This window comes from Staurois parvus, unplaced genomic scaffold (assembly GCF_062004578.1).
Source record: "Staurois parvus isolate SC_StPar_1 unplaced genomic scaffold, SC_StPar_1.0 ptg001584l, whole genome shotgun sequence".
NCBI classification, from domain to species: domain Eukaryota; kingdom Metazoa; phylum Chordata; class Amphibia; order Anura; family Ranidae; genus Staurois; species Staurois parvus.
In genome coordinates, this window is record NW_028319380.1 from 45001 (window position 1) to 63187 (window position 18187).

At 47.2% G+C, this 18187-nt stretch overlaps 1 protein-coding gene across 1 annotated transcript in view; it reads right to left on the reverse strand.

Moving 5' to 3' along the window:
* GALNT18 (polypeptide N-acetylgalactosaminyltransferase 18) overlaps positions 1–18187 on the reverse strand; it is a gene marked incomplete at its 3' end in the record, with an annotated part of 164060 nt that overhangs the window by 43519 nt on the left and 102354 nt on the right. The window contains exons 4-6 of the mRNA XM_089662896.1: positions 13905–14088; positions 8584–8781; positions 4049–4163 (exon numbers count right to left, since the gene is read on the reverse strand). Of these exons, the coding sequence (XP_089519022.1) occupies positions 4049–4163; positions 8584–8781; positions 13905–14088 (497 nt within the window). The remainder of the gene's footprint in view (positions 1–4048; positions 4164–8583; positions 8782–13904; positions 14089–18187) is intronic.

The following is an 18187-nucleotide window of genomic DNA, read 5'->3' on the forward strand; positions in this document are numbered from 1 at the left end:
CAGAGTTCCACCATGGACCTACATAGGACACAAAGAGCAGGACTTGGCCCTGACTCCCCCCCCCCCCCCGCAATGACTGTGACTGATAGCAGTAGAAGCCAATGGCTCCCTCTGCTGTTTCTCAGCCAATGAGGAGCGAGAGAGAGCTGGGAGAGGAGCTGCTCTTGTGCACATCGCAGGATGGAGATCAAGCTCAGGTACATATTAGGGGGCGCCGCAGGGAAGCTGCATACGGAAAGATTTTCTCCTTCATGCAGAGAATGCATGACACCTTCAGCCTTTAGAATCCCTGGAAGAGGCAAACCCACAGCCTGAATATTTATGTGGGCTCAGCCAATCCCTGGGGACGGGTGCACAGTAGGTGGCTGAGGAGTATATAAATATTTTTGGGCCTGAAGTAGCCCTGTTCTGGTCCAGGAGGAGAAGTTCCCAGTCTGTAGGGCTACTGCCCCTCTGAGCAGACCAGCTGTATTTCTACATTTGCTCATCGAGGTCCCAGCTATGCTAAGGGAAGGGGGGGGGGGGGCTCGTTCTGCTGAAACTTACTGGAACCGATTAAGGGATTTGGCTGAGGATCTGGTCTGGAGACTTCATGGATTCCTCCATCCAATAGCAGACATTTCTCCCGAGTATCCAGGGACATTGTGAGTACAGACCTGAGTTTAGGATCCTAGTGACTGTGTGCTGCTACTAGCCTGTGTGCATCAGTGCCAGAGATTGCTTGAATTTGGACCTTTCCTATGGCGTCCCAGTGTTGCTCAATCCCTTACTCTGCTCTTTCTCAGCCAATGAGGACAGAGAGAGAGAGCTGGGAGAGGAACTGCTCTTGTGCACATTGCAAGATGGAGATCAAGCTCAGGTACATATTAGGGGGCGCCGCAGGGAAGCTGCATACTGAAAGTTTTTCTCCCTCATGTAGAGAATGCATGAAACCTTCAGCCTTTAGAATCACCAGAAGAGGCAAACCCACAACCTGAATATTTACGTGGGTTCAGCCAATCCCGGGGGGCGAGTGAACAGTAAGTGGCTGAGGAGTAAATAAATAGCCTTGGGCCTGAAGTAGCCCTGTTCTGGTCCAGGAGAAGTTCCCCTCTTGGTAGACCAGCTGTATTTCTACATTTGGTCATCGAGGTCCCAGCTATGCTAAGGGAAGCAGGGGGGGCTCGTTCTGCTGAAACTTACTGGAACCAATTAAGGGATTTGGCTGAGGATCTGGTCTGGAGACTTCATGGATTCCTCCATCCAATAGCAGACAGACATTTCTCCCGAGTATCCAGGGACATTGCGAGTACAGACCTGAGTTTAGGACCCTAGTCACTGTGTGCTGCTACTAGCCTGTGTGCATCAGTGCCAGAGATTGCTTGAATTTGGACCTTTCCTATGGCGTCCCAGTGTTGCTCAATCCCTTACTCTGCTGTTTCTTAGCCAATGAGGAGAGAGAGAAAGCTGGGAGAGGAGCTGTGTACATTGCAAGATGAAGATCAAGCTCAGGTACATATTAGGGGGCGCCGCAGGGAAGCTGCATACTGAAAGTTTTTCTCCTTCATGTAGAGAATGCATGAAACCTTCAGCCTTTAGAATCACCGGAAGAGGCAAACCCACAGCCTGAATATTCCCAATCCCTGCGGGCAGGTGCACAGTAGGTGGCTGAGGAGTACATAAATAGTCTGGGGCCTGAATTAGCCCTGTTCTGGTCCAGGAGGAGAAGTTCCCAGCCTGTAGGGCTGCTGCCCCTCTGAGCAGACCAGCTGTATTTCTACATTTGCTCAATGAGGTCTCAGCTATGCTAAGGGAAGGGGGGGGGGCTTGTTCTGAAACGTTCTAGAACCGATTAAGGGATTTGGCTGAGGATCTGGTCTGGAGACTTCATGGATTCCTCCTTCCAATATCAGACAGACATTTCTCCCGAGTATCTGGGGAATTGTGAGTACAGACCTGAGTACTCGGGAGATCCTGATGACTTTGTGCTGCTACTAGCGTGTGTGCATCAGTGCCAGAGATTGCTTGAATTTGGACCTTTCCTATGGTGTCCCAGTGTTGCTCAATCCCTTAGTAGTTGCTAGTGGGACCGTACCAAGAAGCTTTGACAAAGTGAAGAGTGTCCTTGTGCCCCACAGTCCCCTGCAGCCTATCCAGCTTCGACCTACAATAAAGCATCAACAATCACTCCTAGATCGTGCATTGAGCCGGAACAGCGACTGCTACCGTGTGCCTGGCTGACTCTACACTGGTGTGGGAGAAGAACCCGGGGCAAGGCAGCGAGCGTGAGAGCTACACATATATATGGACTGTAGAGGGTTTTTATATATTTGCATGGAGTTTGTGTATAAAATCTCACATATATGGACTGTAGAGGGTTTTTATATATTTGCATGGAGTTTGTGTATAAAATCTCACAGATAGAACTCAATGTGTCATCTTCAATAAATCATTTACACAGAACATCTGTACTACAGCGAACACAACCTGACACACAGCGACTGGGAAGGAACCATCTAATTGCACCAGATGGCGGATGTATCTTTGTTTAAAGACCTTCTATTTAATGCTCCTCTCCTGAAATACTCTGCGCTGCTGGAGGACTCCGCTCCTTCCTCTATAACTCTCCTCTCCTGAAATACTCTGCGCTGCTGGAGGACTCCGCTCCTTCCTCTATAACTCTCCTCTCCGCCGCTGGAGGACTCCGCTCCTTCCTCTATAGCTCTCCTCTCCTGAAATACTCTGCGCTGCTGGAGGACTCCGCTCCTTCCTCTATAACTCTCCTCTCCTGAAATACTCTGCTGGAGGACTCTGCTCCTTCCTCTATAACTCTCCTCTCCTGAAATACTCTGCTGGAGGACTCTGCTCCTTCCTCTATAACTCTCCTCTCCTGAAATACTCTGCGCTGCTGGAGGACTCCGCCCCTTCCTCTATAACTCCTCTCCTGAAATACTCTGCACTGCTGGAGGACTCCTCTCCTTCCTCTATAGCTCTCCTCTCCTGAAATACTCTGCGCTGCTGGAGGACTCCGCTCCTTCCTCTATAACTCTCCTCTCCTGAAATACTCTGCTCTGCTGGAGGACTCCGCTCCTTCCTCTACAACTCTCCTGAAATACTCTGCGCTGCTGGAGGACTCCGCTCCTTCCTCTATAACTCTCCTCTTCTGAAATACTCTGCGCTGCTGGAGGACTCCGCTCCTTCCTCTATAACTCTCCTTTCCTGAAATACTCTGCGCTGCTGGAGGACTCCGCTCCTTCCTCTATAACTCCTCTCCTGAAATACTCTGCACTGCTGGAGGACTCTGCTCCTTCCTCTATAACTCCTCTCCTGAAATACTCTGCTCTGCTGGAGGACTCCGCTCCTTCCTCTATAACTCTCCTCTCCTGAAATACTCGGCACTGCTGGAGGACTCCGCTCCTTCCTCTATAACTCTCCTCTCCTGAAATACTCTGCACTGCTGGAGGACTCCGCTCCTTCCTCTATAACTCTCCTCTCCTGAAATACTCTGCACTGCTGGAGGACTCCGCTCCTTCCTCTATAACTCTCCTGAAATACTCTGCACTGCTGGAGGACTCCGCTCCTTCCTCTGTAACTCTCCTCTCTTGAAATACTCTGCACTGCTGGAGGACTCCGCTCCTTCCTCTATAACTCTCCTCTCCTGAAATACTCTGCTCTGCTGGAGGACTCCGCTCCTTCCTCTATAACTCTCCTCTCCAGAAATACTCTGCACTGCTGGAGGACTCCGCTCCTTCCTCTATAGCTCTCCTGTCCTGAAATACTCTGCGCTGCTGGAGGACTCCGCTCCTTCCTCTATAACTCTCCTCTCCTGAAATACTCTGCACTGCTGGAGGACTCCGCTCCTTCCTCTACAACTCTCCTGAAATACTCTGCGCTGCTGGAGGACTCCGCTCCTTCCTCTATAACTCTCCTCTCCTGAAATACTCTGCGCTGCTGGAGGACTCCGCTCCTTCCTCTAATTTAAGTGCACTTCTCCATCAATCACAGACATCCTCAGTGGCACAAATTCTGGTGTACTTAGACGGTTTAAATATTATTATGAATGACTCACCCGAACTCCGAGCTCCACATTTTCCCCTCCATACACCTCCATCCCTTCATCCAATAAACCGATCTCCTCGAAGTACAGTCTATCCACGATGAAACAGCCAATCAGAGCTGGGCTCCTAAGAAAACAGAAGAGATAACTCAGGATGTATCACAACTGGTCTATAAAGGAGCCCCACAGAGCACAAGACGCAGAACAACAAACACAGAAAATATACAATCCTATAAAAAAAAAAAAAAAAAAAGGATTAGAATTTTTTTTCCAAATTGAAAGAAAATGTAATACTAAGTTAACTCCTTCCCCGCCTGGATGATTTAATTTTTTTAAAGAAATGCTAAAATGCACAAAAATACGTATAACCCCCCCAAACATTGCAACATTGTATATTGTCTGAACTAAAGAAGCGGCAGAATAAATAAAGATTGTTGCCAAGTTTTATGTTTCAAGGTATTTGTTACAACAGTTTATCAAATCTTTCCTCTCACTCCAAACATACAGAAAACGTCACAAGGATCTCCTCCCCGGGAGGAAAAATAAACGGCACATTTTGTAGCTGCTGATATTTAATAAAAGGACACTGAGGCCCCTTTCACACCGGCGGTCCGTTTGTTCATCAGTTCAGTCACGTTTTTTTCCAAGAAAAAATGGATCAGTTCACATCAGTGTTTCATCAGTCTGAATCCATTTTTGTCTGTTTTTCGTCCGTTTACATCAGTTAGTCGTCCGTTTGCATCCATTTTCATCTGTTTTAATCCATTTTGTCCGTTTACATCAGTTTTTAATCAGTTTACATTAATTCACATCAGTGTTTCATCAGTTCATATCAGTGTTTCATCAATCTAAATCCATTTTTCATATGGTTTTTCGTCTGTTTACATCCGTTTTTCATCAGTGTTTCATCAATCTAAATCCATTTTTCATATGGTTTTTGTAGAAAATTAATTCAGCATAAAACAGATGTCTGTATTTTTGTCTCTTTCGTCTGTTTACATCCGTTTTCATCTGTTTACATCAATTTTGTCCATTTACATCGGTTTACATCAGTGTTTCATCAATCTAAAACAATTTTTTTCGTCTGTTTTTTGTCCGTTTACATCCGTTTTCAAATGTTTACATCTGTTTTCATCCATTTTGTCTATTTACATCAGTTCACATCAGTGTTTCATCAGTCTAAATCCATTTTTTGTCTGTTTTTTGTCCGTTTACATCCATGGTTCATCCGTTCACATCCGTTTTCATCCATTTTGTCCCTTTATATCAGTTTACATCAGTGTAAATCCATTTTTCATCTGTTTTTCATCCATTTACTTCCGTTGTTCGTCCGGTTTCATATGTTTACATCCATTTTCATCCATTTTGTCCGTTTACGTCAGTTGTTCATCAGTTTATATCAGTGTTTCATCAGTCTAAATCCATTTTTAGTCTATTTTTCATCCGTTTACATCCGTTCATCCGTTTACATCTGTGTTCATCCATTTTGTCCATTTACATCAGTTTTTCATCAGTTCACATCAGTGTTTCATCAGTCTAAATCCATTTTTTGGCTATTTTTTGTTCGTTTACATCTGTTAATCCGTTTACATCCGTTTTTCATCTGTTTACATCGGTTTTCATCCATTTTGTCCATTTACATCAGTTTTTCATCAATTTACATCAGTTCACAGTTTTTCATCAGTATTTGATCAGTGTAAATCCATTTTTCGGCCGTTTACATCCATTCATCCATTTGCATCTGTTTACATCCGTTTTCATCCATTTTGTCAGTTTACATCAGTGTTTCATCAGTCTAAATACATTTTTCGCCTATTTTGCATCCGTTTACATCCGTTCGTCCGTTTACATCTGTGGTCATCCATTTTGTCCATTTACATCATTTTTTCAGCAGTTTTGCATCAGTTTACATCAGTGTAAATCCATTTTCATCTGTTCTTCATCCGTTTACATCCGTTATTCTTCTGTTTGCATCCGTTTTCATCTGTTTACATCCATTTTGTCCATTTACATCAGTTTTACATCAGTTCACATCAGTTTACATCAGTGTTTCATCAGTGTACATCCATTTTTCATCTGCTTTTCATCCATTTACATCCGTTCGTCCATTTGCATCAGTTTTCATCTGTTTACATCCATTTTGTCCGTTTACATCAGTTTTTCATCAGTTTACATCAGTTCACATCAGGGTTTCATCAGTCTAAATCCATTTATCGTCTGTTTTTTGTCCGTTTACATCCATTGTTCATCCGTCTACATCCGTTTTCATCCATTCTGTCCATTTACATCAGTGTTTCATCAGTGTAAATCCATTTTCATCTTTTTTCGTCCGTTACATCCGTTCTTCCGTTTGCATCTGTTTTCATCTGTTTACATCCATTTTACATCAGTTCACATCAGTTTTTCATCAGTTTACATCAGTTTACATCAGTTTTTCATCAGTTCACATCAGTTTTTCATCAGTTCACATCAGTTTTTCATCAGTCTAAATACATTTTTCGTCTGTTTTTCGTCCGTTTACATCCGTTCATCCGTTTTTCATCAGTTTACATCAGTTTTTCATCAGTTCACATCCGTTTTTCATCAGTCTAAATAAATTTTGCGTCTGTTTTTCATCCGTTTACATCCGTTCATCCGTTTACATCCGTTTTGCATCAGTTTACATCGGTTTTTCATCAGTTCACATCCGTTTTGCATCAGTCTAAATCAATTTTTTGTCTGTTTTTCGTCCGTTTACATCCGTTCATCCGTTTACATCCGTTTTCATCCATTTTGTCCATTTACATCAGTTTTTCATCAGTTTACATCAGTTCACATCAGTGTTTCATCAGTCTTCATCCATTTTTCGTCTTTTTTTGTTCGTTTACATACATTGTTCATCTGTTTTTATCTGTTTACATCCTTTTTCATCCATTTTTGTCCATTTACAACAGTTCACATCAGTTTTTCATCAGTTTAAATCCATTTTTCATCTGTTTACATCCATTTTCTCCAGCTCCCTGGTAAACAACTGCAAAGCTTGCCTCCAGGACTTCCCCAAAGCCTCTCCCATCATCTGGAACTTCCTACCCCAATCTATATGACTATCTCCTACTCGATCCACTTTTAGGTGATCCCTGAAACCCTTCTCTTCAGAGAGGCCTGTCCCGTCTCGGTAGTTGTTCTGAAACAGCCTATTCATTTTCAAATCGAACTGTTCTGTTTGCTTTCCTGTTTGTAAGACCGGCGGCTGCTATGCCTCCTATTCCCCCAGCCACTGGCTTTGGCACATCCCTTCTGTAGTTCTTTTTCCAGGAAGCAGTGATGTCATTCAGCTCCACTTGTAGTGATGGGCGGACCAAGACTCAGACACACGCAGCATGTACAGACCTAGCATACCCACCCACATTCACTACCATTCCCGGTGGTTGATGGGAACTGTAGTTTCCTTTACTGCAGAGAGAAAGGATATGAGGGGAGGGGGGGAGGGGCGGGGGGAGAGGGGAGGGGAGGGGGGAGGGGAGGGGGGAGGGGAGAGGGGAGGGGAGGGGGAGGGGGGAGGGGAGAGGAGAGGGGGAGAGGGGGAGAGGGGGAGGGGAGAGGGGGAGAGGAGAGGGGAGGGGAGGGGGGAGAGAGGGAGGGAGAGAGAGAGGGGGAGAGAGAGAGAGAGGGGGAGAGAGAGAGAGAGAGGGAGAGGGGGAGAGAGGGGGAGGGAGGGAGAGAGGGGGAGAGAGGGGGAGGGAGGGAGAGAGGGGGAGAGAGAGAGGGGGCGAGAGGGGGAGAGAGAGAGAGAGGGCGAGAGAGAGGGAGAGGGGGGAGAGAGAGGGCGAGAGAGAGGGAGAGGGCGAGAGAGAGGGAGAGGGGGAGAGGGGGGGAGAGGGGGAGAGGGGGGGAGGGGGGAGAGAGGGGGAGAGAGGGAGAGAGAGGGAGGGAGAGGGGGAGAGAGAGGGAGAGAGGGAGAGAGGGGGAGAGGGGGGGGAGAGGGAGAGAGGGAGAGAGGGGGAGAGGGGGGGGAGAGGGAGAGAGGGGGGAGAGGGAGAGAGGGGGGAGAGGGAGAGAGGGGGGAGAGGGAGAGGGGGAGAGAGAGGGGGGAGGGAGAGGGGGAGAGAGAGGGGGGAGGGAGAGGGGGAGAGAGAGAGAGGGGGGAGGGAGAGGGGGAGAGAGAGAGGGGGGGGAGGGGGAGAGAGAGAGGGGGGAGGGAGAGGGGGAGAGAGAGAGGGGGGAGGGAGAGGGGGAGAGAGAGAGGGGGGAGGGAGAGGGGGAGAGAGAGGGGGGGGGAGAGGGAGAGGGAGGAGAGGGAGAGGGGGAGAGGGAGAGGGGGAGAGAGAGGGGGAGAGAGAGGGGGTGGAGGGAGAGAATGGATAGATAGATAATAGACAGACAGACAGACAGAGAGAGAGATGGATAGATAGATATAAAATCTGTGTATTTAGTGGGCTGCCTGGAGATCATCTTGTAATTATCATGAAAGGTAAGTGAATCTCCTCCTTCTGTGTCTTATTGTGGTTACATATAGAGGGGCGCCCCAATAACGGCTGTACCCTAATTCCCGATAGAGGGTTCTGTACCTGATTGGAGCGGTTGTATTTTCAAGCTTCCACCACGATTTCGGGGGATTCAAGTAGCGACACCACAACTCCCAGTCGAATCCCTGAGCGGAGAGGGGGTACTCTTCGATTTCAAAGGTATCGTACTTGATGTTGTCAAATGACGGGGAGATTATGATCTTCCGGTCCTCCCTGATCCGGCTCAGCACTGGCTCAGCCCTGAGAAGAAAGAAGTCATTGTGATTCTGCGTCTGATAACAGCCTTATTAACAGTCAGCCACCTCTGTTGTAAGATGGAACACTCAAAAATGTTAAATAACACTTCTAGTTATATATTACCTCTCAGAGAGATCACAGAACTTCCCCTGACAATGCCTTTTCTTCCTTCTTTCCTATAAGGGCAGCATCATTTTTGTTCATGCCTCATCCAGGGTTAACATCTACTTCCTGGACTGAGATGTTGGTTCAGAGATGACACAATCATGTAAATTCCGGTGGTTGTGTTCACAAATGCCTGACACAGATCAGCCCCTGCTGTAGCCTCTCACCTTGTGTATCGCCACAAAGTTACAATGTTGCATTCTGATCACTGAGGGAAGGGGTCTACAAAGTTACATTCTGATCACTGGGCGAAGGGGGTCTACAAAGTTACATTCTGATCACTGGGGGAAGGGAGTCTACAAAGATACAATGTTGCAGTCTGGTCACTGGGGGAAGGGAGTCTACAAAGTTAAAATGTTGCAGTCTGATCATTGGAGGAAGGGGGTCTACAAAGTTAAAATGTTGCAGTCTGATCATTGGGGGAAGGGGGTCTACAAAGATACAATGTTGCAGTCTGGTCACTGGGGGAAGGGGGTCTACAAAGATACAATGTTGCAGTCTGATCACTGGTGGAAGGGGGTCTACAAAGATACAATGTTGCAGTCTGATCACTGGTGGAAGGGGGTCTACAAAGATACAATGTTGCAGTCTGATCACTGGTGGAAGGGGGTCTACAAAGATACAATGTTGCAGTCCAATCACTGGGGGAAGGGGGTCTACAAAGATACAATGTTGCAGTCCGATCACTGGGGGAAGGAGGTCTACAAAGATACAATGTTGCAGTCCAATCACTGGGGGAAGGGGGTCTACAAAGATACAATGTTGCAGTCCGATCACTGGGGGAAGGAGGTCTACAAAGATACAATGTTGCAGTCTGGTCACTGGGGCAAGGAGGTCTACAAAGATACAATGGTGAAGTCTGGTCACTGGGGGAAGGTGGGACATCAGCAGACAGATGACATGATCTCAGCCTAGGCACCATCACTGAGTGAAGCTCAAGAACAACTTTTAATCTGAAATGGTGGAGCTTTTTGGAAAAATGATGCTGTCCAATGCACGGATGGAAACCGGCGTCCCCCTGAGCAGGAAGGCTCCATCACCCGAAAGTATGTCAAGGCTTCGCTTTATATTACACTGGCATCTATATTGGAAAAGCAACATCCTACTTTTTAATTACAGCAGAGTTCTTTATACTAGGACCCTTCTGTTATCTCAGCTTTTAGAGCGATTCCCCAGGCGCACGGCACTTCTTCTAATCTGCTATCATGATCTGTCCGAGCGGAGAGGGCCGCACATTACAGAGCGCTGAAGTGGCGGATCCGCTCATGAATTTTCATGTGTCATCCCGCCACATTTTGCATGTTTTGATGACAGCTTCAAAGTGCTACTGTCAAAGTTTTCACCCTGCAAATGGGTTTATAAAAGATTAAATGGGACAGAGATTAGTAGGAATACTTAAATTTAACATCCAGCGATGAAACATGCTGGTGGAGGGAGAAATGAAAGGGAGTATTCTTCTTCTCTGGCATGATATATTGCAACGTTATGATAAATTTCCTGTAAATTATATAAATAAGGCATTTTTGCCATACATTATAATCTGCATTTTAACTAGCCTGGTTTTAAAATATCAAAGGACTACTCTGATGAGCACGTTTTAGATCTAAGCTGACCACATGCTGCTATGCAAACTCAGGAGCCGTAGAACAGTGCATGATCAGCATGCGGTCAGACACCTGACAAGGTAGGGGGCTGTCAGACCTCAGGAAGCCTCTTGGATCTCATTCTCAGATCTGGAGTTATCCTCAGATAAAGAAATGTTCAAAATGTATTTATTTATTACAGGTACTTATATAGCGTCGTCAATGTACTCAGCGCTTTACATATATATTGTACATTCACATCAGTCCCTAACCCTCAATCTAAGGTCCCTAACTCACATTCATACAAACACATACTAGGGACAATGTAGGCAGAAGCCAATTAACCTACCAGCATGTCTTTGGAGTGTGAGAGGAAACCGGAGTACCCGGAGGAAACCCACGCAGGCACAAGGAGAACAAGCAAACTCCAGGCAGGAGGTGCCATGGCTGGGATTCGAAGCAATGACCCAAGTAATGCCAGGCGGAAGTGCTAACCATCAGGGGTGGACTGACCATTTGGAAAATCGGGCACTGCCCAAGGGCCCGGGGTCAGTAGGGGGCCCCATGAGATGCCCCTGGTACCTTTTTCATAGGCTTTTTTGAGTTTGGGCAAGGACACAGGGGCCCCATGAACCCCTATTGCCCGGGGGCCCCATGAGTTGTCAGCCCGGCCCTGCTAACCATTTAGCCACTGTGCTGCCCCAATATAAATCTTTTATATGTCAGATTCGCCATGTATGGTGATTAAACACTGGATAATCAGATTCCGCTGTATGCCCAACTATGACCGGGCAGCCATTGCTGACCTTTCCATTGCAAATGCCATTTGCTTGGCTGGTATTCTGATCCAGAGAATTCAATACTTTCCAATTTACTAACCTGGAACCAATAAGTGCACCGGGACTTCTGGCTTTACAAGCTGCATGCTATTCCAGGTCAAGGTCTCAGAAAATGTGGAGGTGAAACACAGCCAGGCAACAAACATTTTCTGAACAAGGTCAGCCACTGCAACCACCATATTTGTCCCAGTCCGGGTGTGCTGTAAAGTTAACCTGTTCTGGTATCAAAGATAGTAATCTGTTACTTGGTAGCAGAGGAAACCCAGTTCCAATATTCTTGTGAAATGTCCCATGAGAGCCGACTCAACCACAAGGCAACCTAGGCAGGAGCATGGGTGCTTGTGGATGTGGGGCTCAGCTACAAGTTTACTGCTCTTTCCATAAACCATGGGTATGGTGCCCCAATGGTGAAAAGTGTGGGTACTTATCCCAGGGTCTCTCTCTCTCTTCCCTTCTCTCTTTCCATCTGGTTCTTCAGTGGGAGAGCTCTCCTTGGTTGAGCTGGTAGAATGGCATCAACATTATTTTCAAGTGGTTGTAAAGGCTCAAAGTTCTTTACCTTCATGCATTCAAATACTTCAAAGCCTCTACGTTCACCATGGACACCTCTGTTAACCTCACCTTGCCTTTTCTTGGGGTTAAATGTGCACTACATTGAGTACAAGGTTCCAAAAACTGTGCAGTACAGGATCATCCAGAATACCTCAATGAGCATCAAAGGTGACATCCATCCATACATGCGTGAAGACAGATATTTCTTCCACAAGCTCTTACATAAGTTTCCAGATCCCTGGATTGCTTTTTCCTCTGACCTCAGAGATCTGAGCACACCAGGGGCGGACTGACAACTCATGGGGCCCCCGGGCAATAGGGGATCATGGGGCCCCTGTGTCCTTGCCCAAACTCAAAAAAGCCTATGAAAAAGGTGCCAAGGGCATCTCATGGGGCCCCCTACTGACCCCGGGCCCTCGGGCAGTGCCCGAGTTTCCAAATGGTCAGTCCACCCCTGGAGCACACATATAAAATTACTGATGCTTCACAACGTCTGTTACCAACTCATACTCTTAGAAGGGATCACTTCCATGGCTCTTCATCCATTCTTTTTCCCTGTTTCCTGATTGTTTGGAGAACCTGTATGTGTCTTCCAGTAAAGAAGACATGGAATTCTGACTTTGCCTGGCGTTCATCTCTGGTATAGTGATGCAGCTCTGAAGAATCTGACACTTCCAGGTATGTGTGATTTCTGGTCCTCTGCCCCACTCAATGGTTCTATCAACCTGTCCCTTTGTCAAAACTGTCCTGTAGTACGGGTCCGGTGGAAGGGAGCACAGCATGCCATGGCAACCAGTAAATCAACACATTATCAGATGGTGAATTTATTTCAATACAGCAAATATCGTCAACATGGGCAGCAGGTGAGATGAATATTAAATGCCTTCTTTGTAGGAAACTATTGTACAAGTAGCACTACCTGTCTTAGGAGTCGCTAGAGATTTGGGTCCCCCTATAGTCCTGCACAGTCAGGCAACACACACTTCCTTCCAGACTTCCACTCCAGAGACAGAAAACACTCCTTGAACTTTTTTTTTTTCGGATTTTAATAGGGGATGATAACTTGGATGGGGATGAAGGGTACATGGGATGCCTAAGGAGCTGCAAAACTGAGGACAACTTCCTGGAACTATGTACAAGTAATTAGAACATTTTTTTCTTCTCTTCTTGGAGACTAGCCAACCTCTCCTTGTGTAGCTCCTCAAACCCAAAATGAAATCTCTTCACCCAGCTGCCCTAGGGAATCCCCGGCTAATTGGTCCCCAGAAGCTGCCACCTTAAACGAAAGCAGTCCCAGATGGGGGCTGGTCAGGTTTCCCACCCGAATGCCATTTCCTCTGATCAAGCCCAGGGGCTGTGGGGTTACTCATTCAGTCTCTCCTGCAAGCTTGTGGGTTGATGGCTGCCTTCTGGCCTTATGCTGGGCTGGCTCCTTCCCTGCTTCCCAGCACCTCCACCTGTAGGCAGGCCCCTCCCCTGGACCCTCTCCCAGACTCCACAGACCATCCTACTCAGTTTCTCTTCCACCCAGGGGCGGGCTGACCTTTTGGAAACTCGCACACTGCCCGAGGGCTTGGGGTCAGTAGGGGGCCCCATGAGATGCCCCTGGTACCTATTTCATAGGCTTTTTTGAGTTTGGGCAAGGACACAGGGGCCCTATGATCCCCTATTGCCCGGGGGCCCCATGAGTTGTCAGTCCGCCCTTGCTTCCACCCAAAACTTTCCTGCTGCTAAGCAGGCTCAGCCACTCTTAAGCACTGTCCTGACCCCATGCCAAGCCTCCTGCTTGGGGATAGGCCAGGATCCCTCAAGAGTGCAGACCAGCTCTCTGACCAAATTTGACCCGCTCTGACTATTCCACCAGGCTACTGTTCAACCTCTAACTAAAATAATCATCTAGCTCCCCACCAGCTACCTAAGAGGGTGCTACATACAAATTTAATTAGAGTTACTTTAAGAGTCCATCATGTTGCCATAAGACACTTACCACCCAACACTGAACTCAACGTGGGCATCAAACAGTGCCACCACCGGGGCCGTCGCCGCTCTCCACCCGCTGACCCTGGACCGTATCAGCCCCTCCTGCTTGTTGTGTCGGACCACCTTGATGAATCCGGGTCTGCGTTTGTTGACCTCGTCTACGTATTGTGTCAACTTCTCCTTCAGCTCTTCTGTAAGAAAAAAGGGAAAAGATCCAGATGGTTTTTCCTGTGAGATAGTTATCACTGCACTGACATATATCAACACCCACCCGCGCGGCAACATATGCCCAGTCACATCTGCTAGTTTTATAAAGGGACTAAAAATATGAGATTTTGAGGGCAAAACTGCTTATAAGAAATGTGTTTACAAACTTCAACGTAAGTTTCTAAAAACTTTACTTCTTAATGCAAGATTAGCCTGTTATGAGAGAACTGGGTGGCCTCCAATGGGATTATTCATCAATCAACTCATTAAAGCGTACGTCTAGCCAAAACCTTTTTTTTTTTTAGTATTTGATAGTAGGGAAGGGTTAAAATGCATGACTGCTTTGCTTTTTGTTGTCTACGTCCCATTGGGGAGAATTTTCCTGACTTTCTGTTTTTGGGGATGTGAGGGGGAGTGAGAGGAAATCTCCTCTTAGGATGTTGTCTCCAGAAGAGGTGTCCCTATTGGGACTGTCCATCACTTCTTGTTATGGTGACAACCAGGCCTTTTCTTTCTCAGAGAATAGGTGCAGGTACTTCCTCCTCCTCCAAGTCATCCCTGTCTCTGCTCCAAGGACCATTACTTTTCTTCTGCTCCCTACCGATCTCCCAGTGTTGACCCCGTTAGAGAATATAGAAACAAATATCATAAGTATTTTGTACGAAGTTTGTTATTGATAACAAGAAAGACGGTAAAAATAGATAAGCTGCAGGCAGCAACAATAGATCCTCCCCAGCAACAGTAGACCCCCAGCAATAATACATCCTCCCCAGTAACAATAGACTCCCCAAGCAACAATAGACCCTCCAGCAATAACAGATTCTCCCCAGCAACAACAGATCCCCCCATTAACAATGGACCCTTCACCAGCAACAATAGAAGCCCAAACAGCCAACATCAATAGACCACCGCCTCAACAGTAGATCACCCCTACAACAGTAGATGCCACCAGCAACACTACACCCCCCAGCTACAATAACTACCCCAGTAGCCAGCATCAGCAGACTTTCCAGCACACCTTACCAACACATACACTCAGTGTTGGAACTGCGAACCACCATGTTTCTGCTGAAAAATAAGCCCTGGTGACAAGTCCAGCATTTCCTATCACTTTCTGTATTGGTAACAATGGTCACCTGGGCAGACATTCCAGCAACTTTTCAAAGCCACTGAGCCTAAAGCAAGGGGATCGGTTTATAGTGGTGCAGGAATTGGGCAGAACGAGGCAGTGTCAATCTGCACAAAGAGGACCGTTGGGTCTTAAAGATCTGAAAGAGCTTCTAACCCTTCCACACTCCATCCAAAACTAAGAAAGCTGCAAGTAAGCATTTAAATGACTTGACTTCTCTGTGCTTTTTCCTACAGTTTTTTTTAAGCTGGTGACAGGGTCACTTGTGCGGATTTTCCCAACCACAACCCCAAGCTTCACCCTCCGGTTCCCTTCCCAATGAAGGTGCCCATATTGGCCAGCAAAGAACTTCCATTGGACAGGCAGGTTTGGTGCCTCCAAAGTCAAGGCTTCTCTAATGTAGTACCTTCTGGATAGGTTGCTAGATAGGCTAGATAAATTTATTCTTTTTTGACTCCCCTTTAACCAGTGGAGCAGTAAGTGATTGCTTTGGGCTGTTCTAGGACTCACTGGTTGCCGGTTTGTCTGCTTCCCCCTGCCTTCTGGAGAATTCTAGAATGTGGTGGGTTGGAGGAAGTAAATTAACAGCCTGAATATTTATGTGGTCTCAGCCAATCCCTAGGGGCAGCTGCCCATTAGGTGGCTGGGGGGTGCATAAATAGTCTGGGGCCTGAGACAGCTCTGTTTTTGTCCAGGAGGAGAAGTTCCAGCCTAAAGGGTCGCTGCCCTTCTGGGAAACCCAGCTGTATTTCTACAACTGCTCATCAAGGTCCCAGCTATGCAAGAGCTGGGGGGGTGATTCTACTGAAATTTGCTGGAAGTAACTAAGGGATTTCACTGAGGATCTGTGTATTGGACACCAAACACCCATGACTGGGTATCCCCGACAAGAAGCTGTTTTTCAGGCTCTGGAACATGAGACCATTGAATCTGGCCCAAGATCCAGACGACACCAGATTTGAAGTAAACCAGAGGTAGACTACTTTATTTGAACACAGATACAAGATATATACATTCAGGGGACAGTCCCCCCTCCCTGCATAATGACACAGAGCAGGGCAATCTACATTTAGTAACAAGAGACACACAGGTATTCAAACTTCATACCAGCAGACAGTCCCATCAGGAGGTAGGGCTGCTGGAGACCCCCCCTTCCCCCCCCCCCCACACTAAGCTAATACACAAACACATACATCCCATAATAGTTTGCTCCCAAGCCAGACACACAATAGAACAAAGGGATGCAGCCACATAACATTAAACAATCAACAACCCCCCCACCCCACCTATCTCCTAAACATGTCTGCACAGTCTGAGACAAAGCCCACACAATATTAGAACAGATCACCCTGTATCCTTAACAGGCACAGGGTGATTTACACATAAGAGGGATATAAGGAGCTGAGACATGGGTCTCCCCACCTCTCCAAAGTGAGCTGGGTTCCATGGGCCCCCAACCCAAAGTGACTCCCGTCACAATCTGGTCTGGAGAGTTCACAGGAGAAATATCTGCCTGATATTGAAAGGAGGCATCCAAGTATCCAGGGACATTGTAAGTATAGACCTGAGTGTAGGATCCTGTTTGAACACAGGTACGAGATATACTGTATACACTCAGGGGACAATCCCCCCTCCCTGCATAATGACACAGGGCGGGGCAATCTACATTTAGTAACGAGACACACAGGTATTCAAACTTCACACCAGCAGACAGTCCCATCAGGAGGACATTGTGAGTACAGACCAGGGGCAGACTGACAACTCATGGGGCCCCCGGGCAATAGGGGATCATGGGGCCCCTGTGTCCTTGCCCAAACTCAAAAAAGCCTATGAAAAAGGTACCATAGGCATGTCATGGGGCCCCCTACTGACCCCGGTCCCTCGGGCAGTGCCGAGTTTCCAAATGGTCAGTCCGCCCCTGGTACAGACCTGAGTGTAGGATCCTAGTGACTGTTTGCTGCTACTACCCCTTGTACATCAGTGCCAGAGCTTGCTTGAATTGGGATCTTTCCTATGGTGTCTCAGAGTTGCTCATTCCCTTAGCTGCTACTAGAGGGACTGAACTAAGAAGCTTTGACAAAGTGAAAAGTTCTGCCTGAGACCCTGCAACCCATCCATGTTCAAATCGCAATAAAGCATCAAAAAATCACCCCTCGACTGTTCATTGAGCCAGAAAAAGTGGCCGTTGCTGTGTCCCTGGCTGCCACCACACCGACTTGGGAAAAGAACCCGGGGACAACTCAGCGGGCCCTTTCGGAGTTGAGTGCCACAATAACAAACGAAAAGCAACCTTAGATGTATTATTCTGTGCAGATTAGAGACTAGGCACCACTTTGCAATGACTGCTCCAGGGGCGGACTGACAACTCATGGGGCCCCCGAGCAATAGGGGATCATGGGGCCCCTGTGTCCTTGCCCAAACTCAAAAAAGCCTATGAAAAAAGGTACCAGGGGCATCTCATGGGGCCCCCTACTGACCCCGGGCCCTCGGGCAGTGCTCGAGTTTCCAAATGGTCAGTCCACCCCTGGACTGCTCTTAGTTCCAGACGCTCGGCAAGAATGACGGGTTCACTTTAACCTCTTGGCGCCGAGGTCACACAAATATGCGGCCTCACGGAACTGGGCTTTTTTCCGTGGTGGGGCTGCGTATTTGCGTACCAATCTTTGTGCTGGGAGAGCGCCGCACTGCGCACTCCCAGCACAAAGACCACGGTGTCACTGAGAGCCCCGAGTCCCGTTCTAACGATCGGGACCCAGGACCCCCGATTCTGGGTCACATGATCGCTGTGATAGCCTCTGGTTGGCTATCACAAGTGATCAGTCGCTGTACAGCCCGGCCCCCTTGTTTTTTCTCTCTCTATGAATGGAGAAGAGAGATACATTGTATCTCTAACTCCTGGCATAGAGAGAAAAAAATGTTTGTAAAGAAAAAAAAAAAGATAAATAAATATTAAA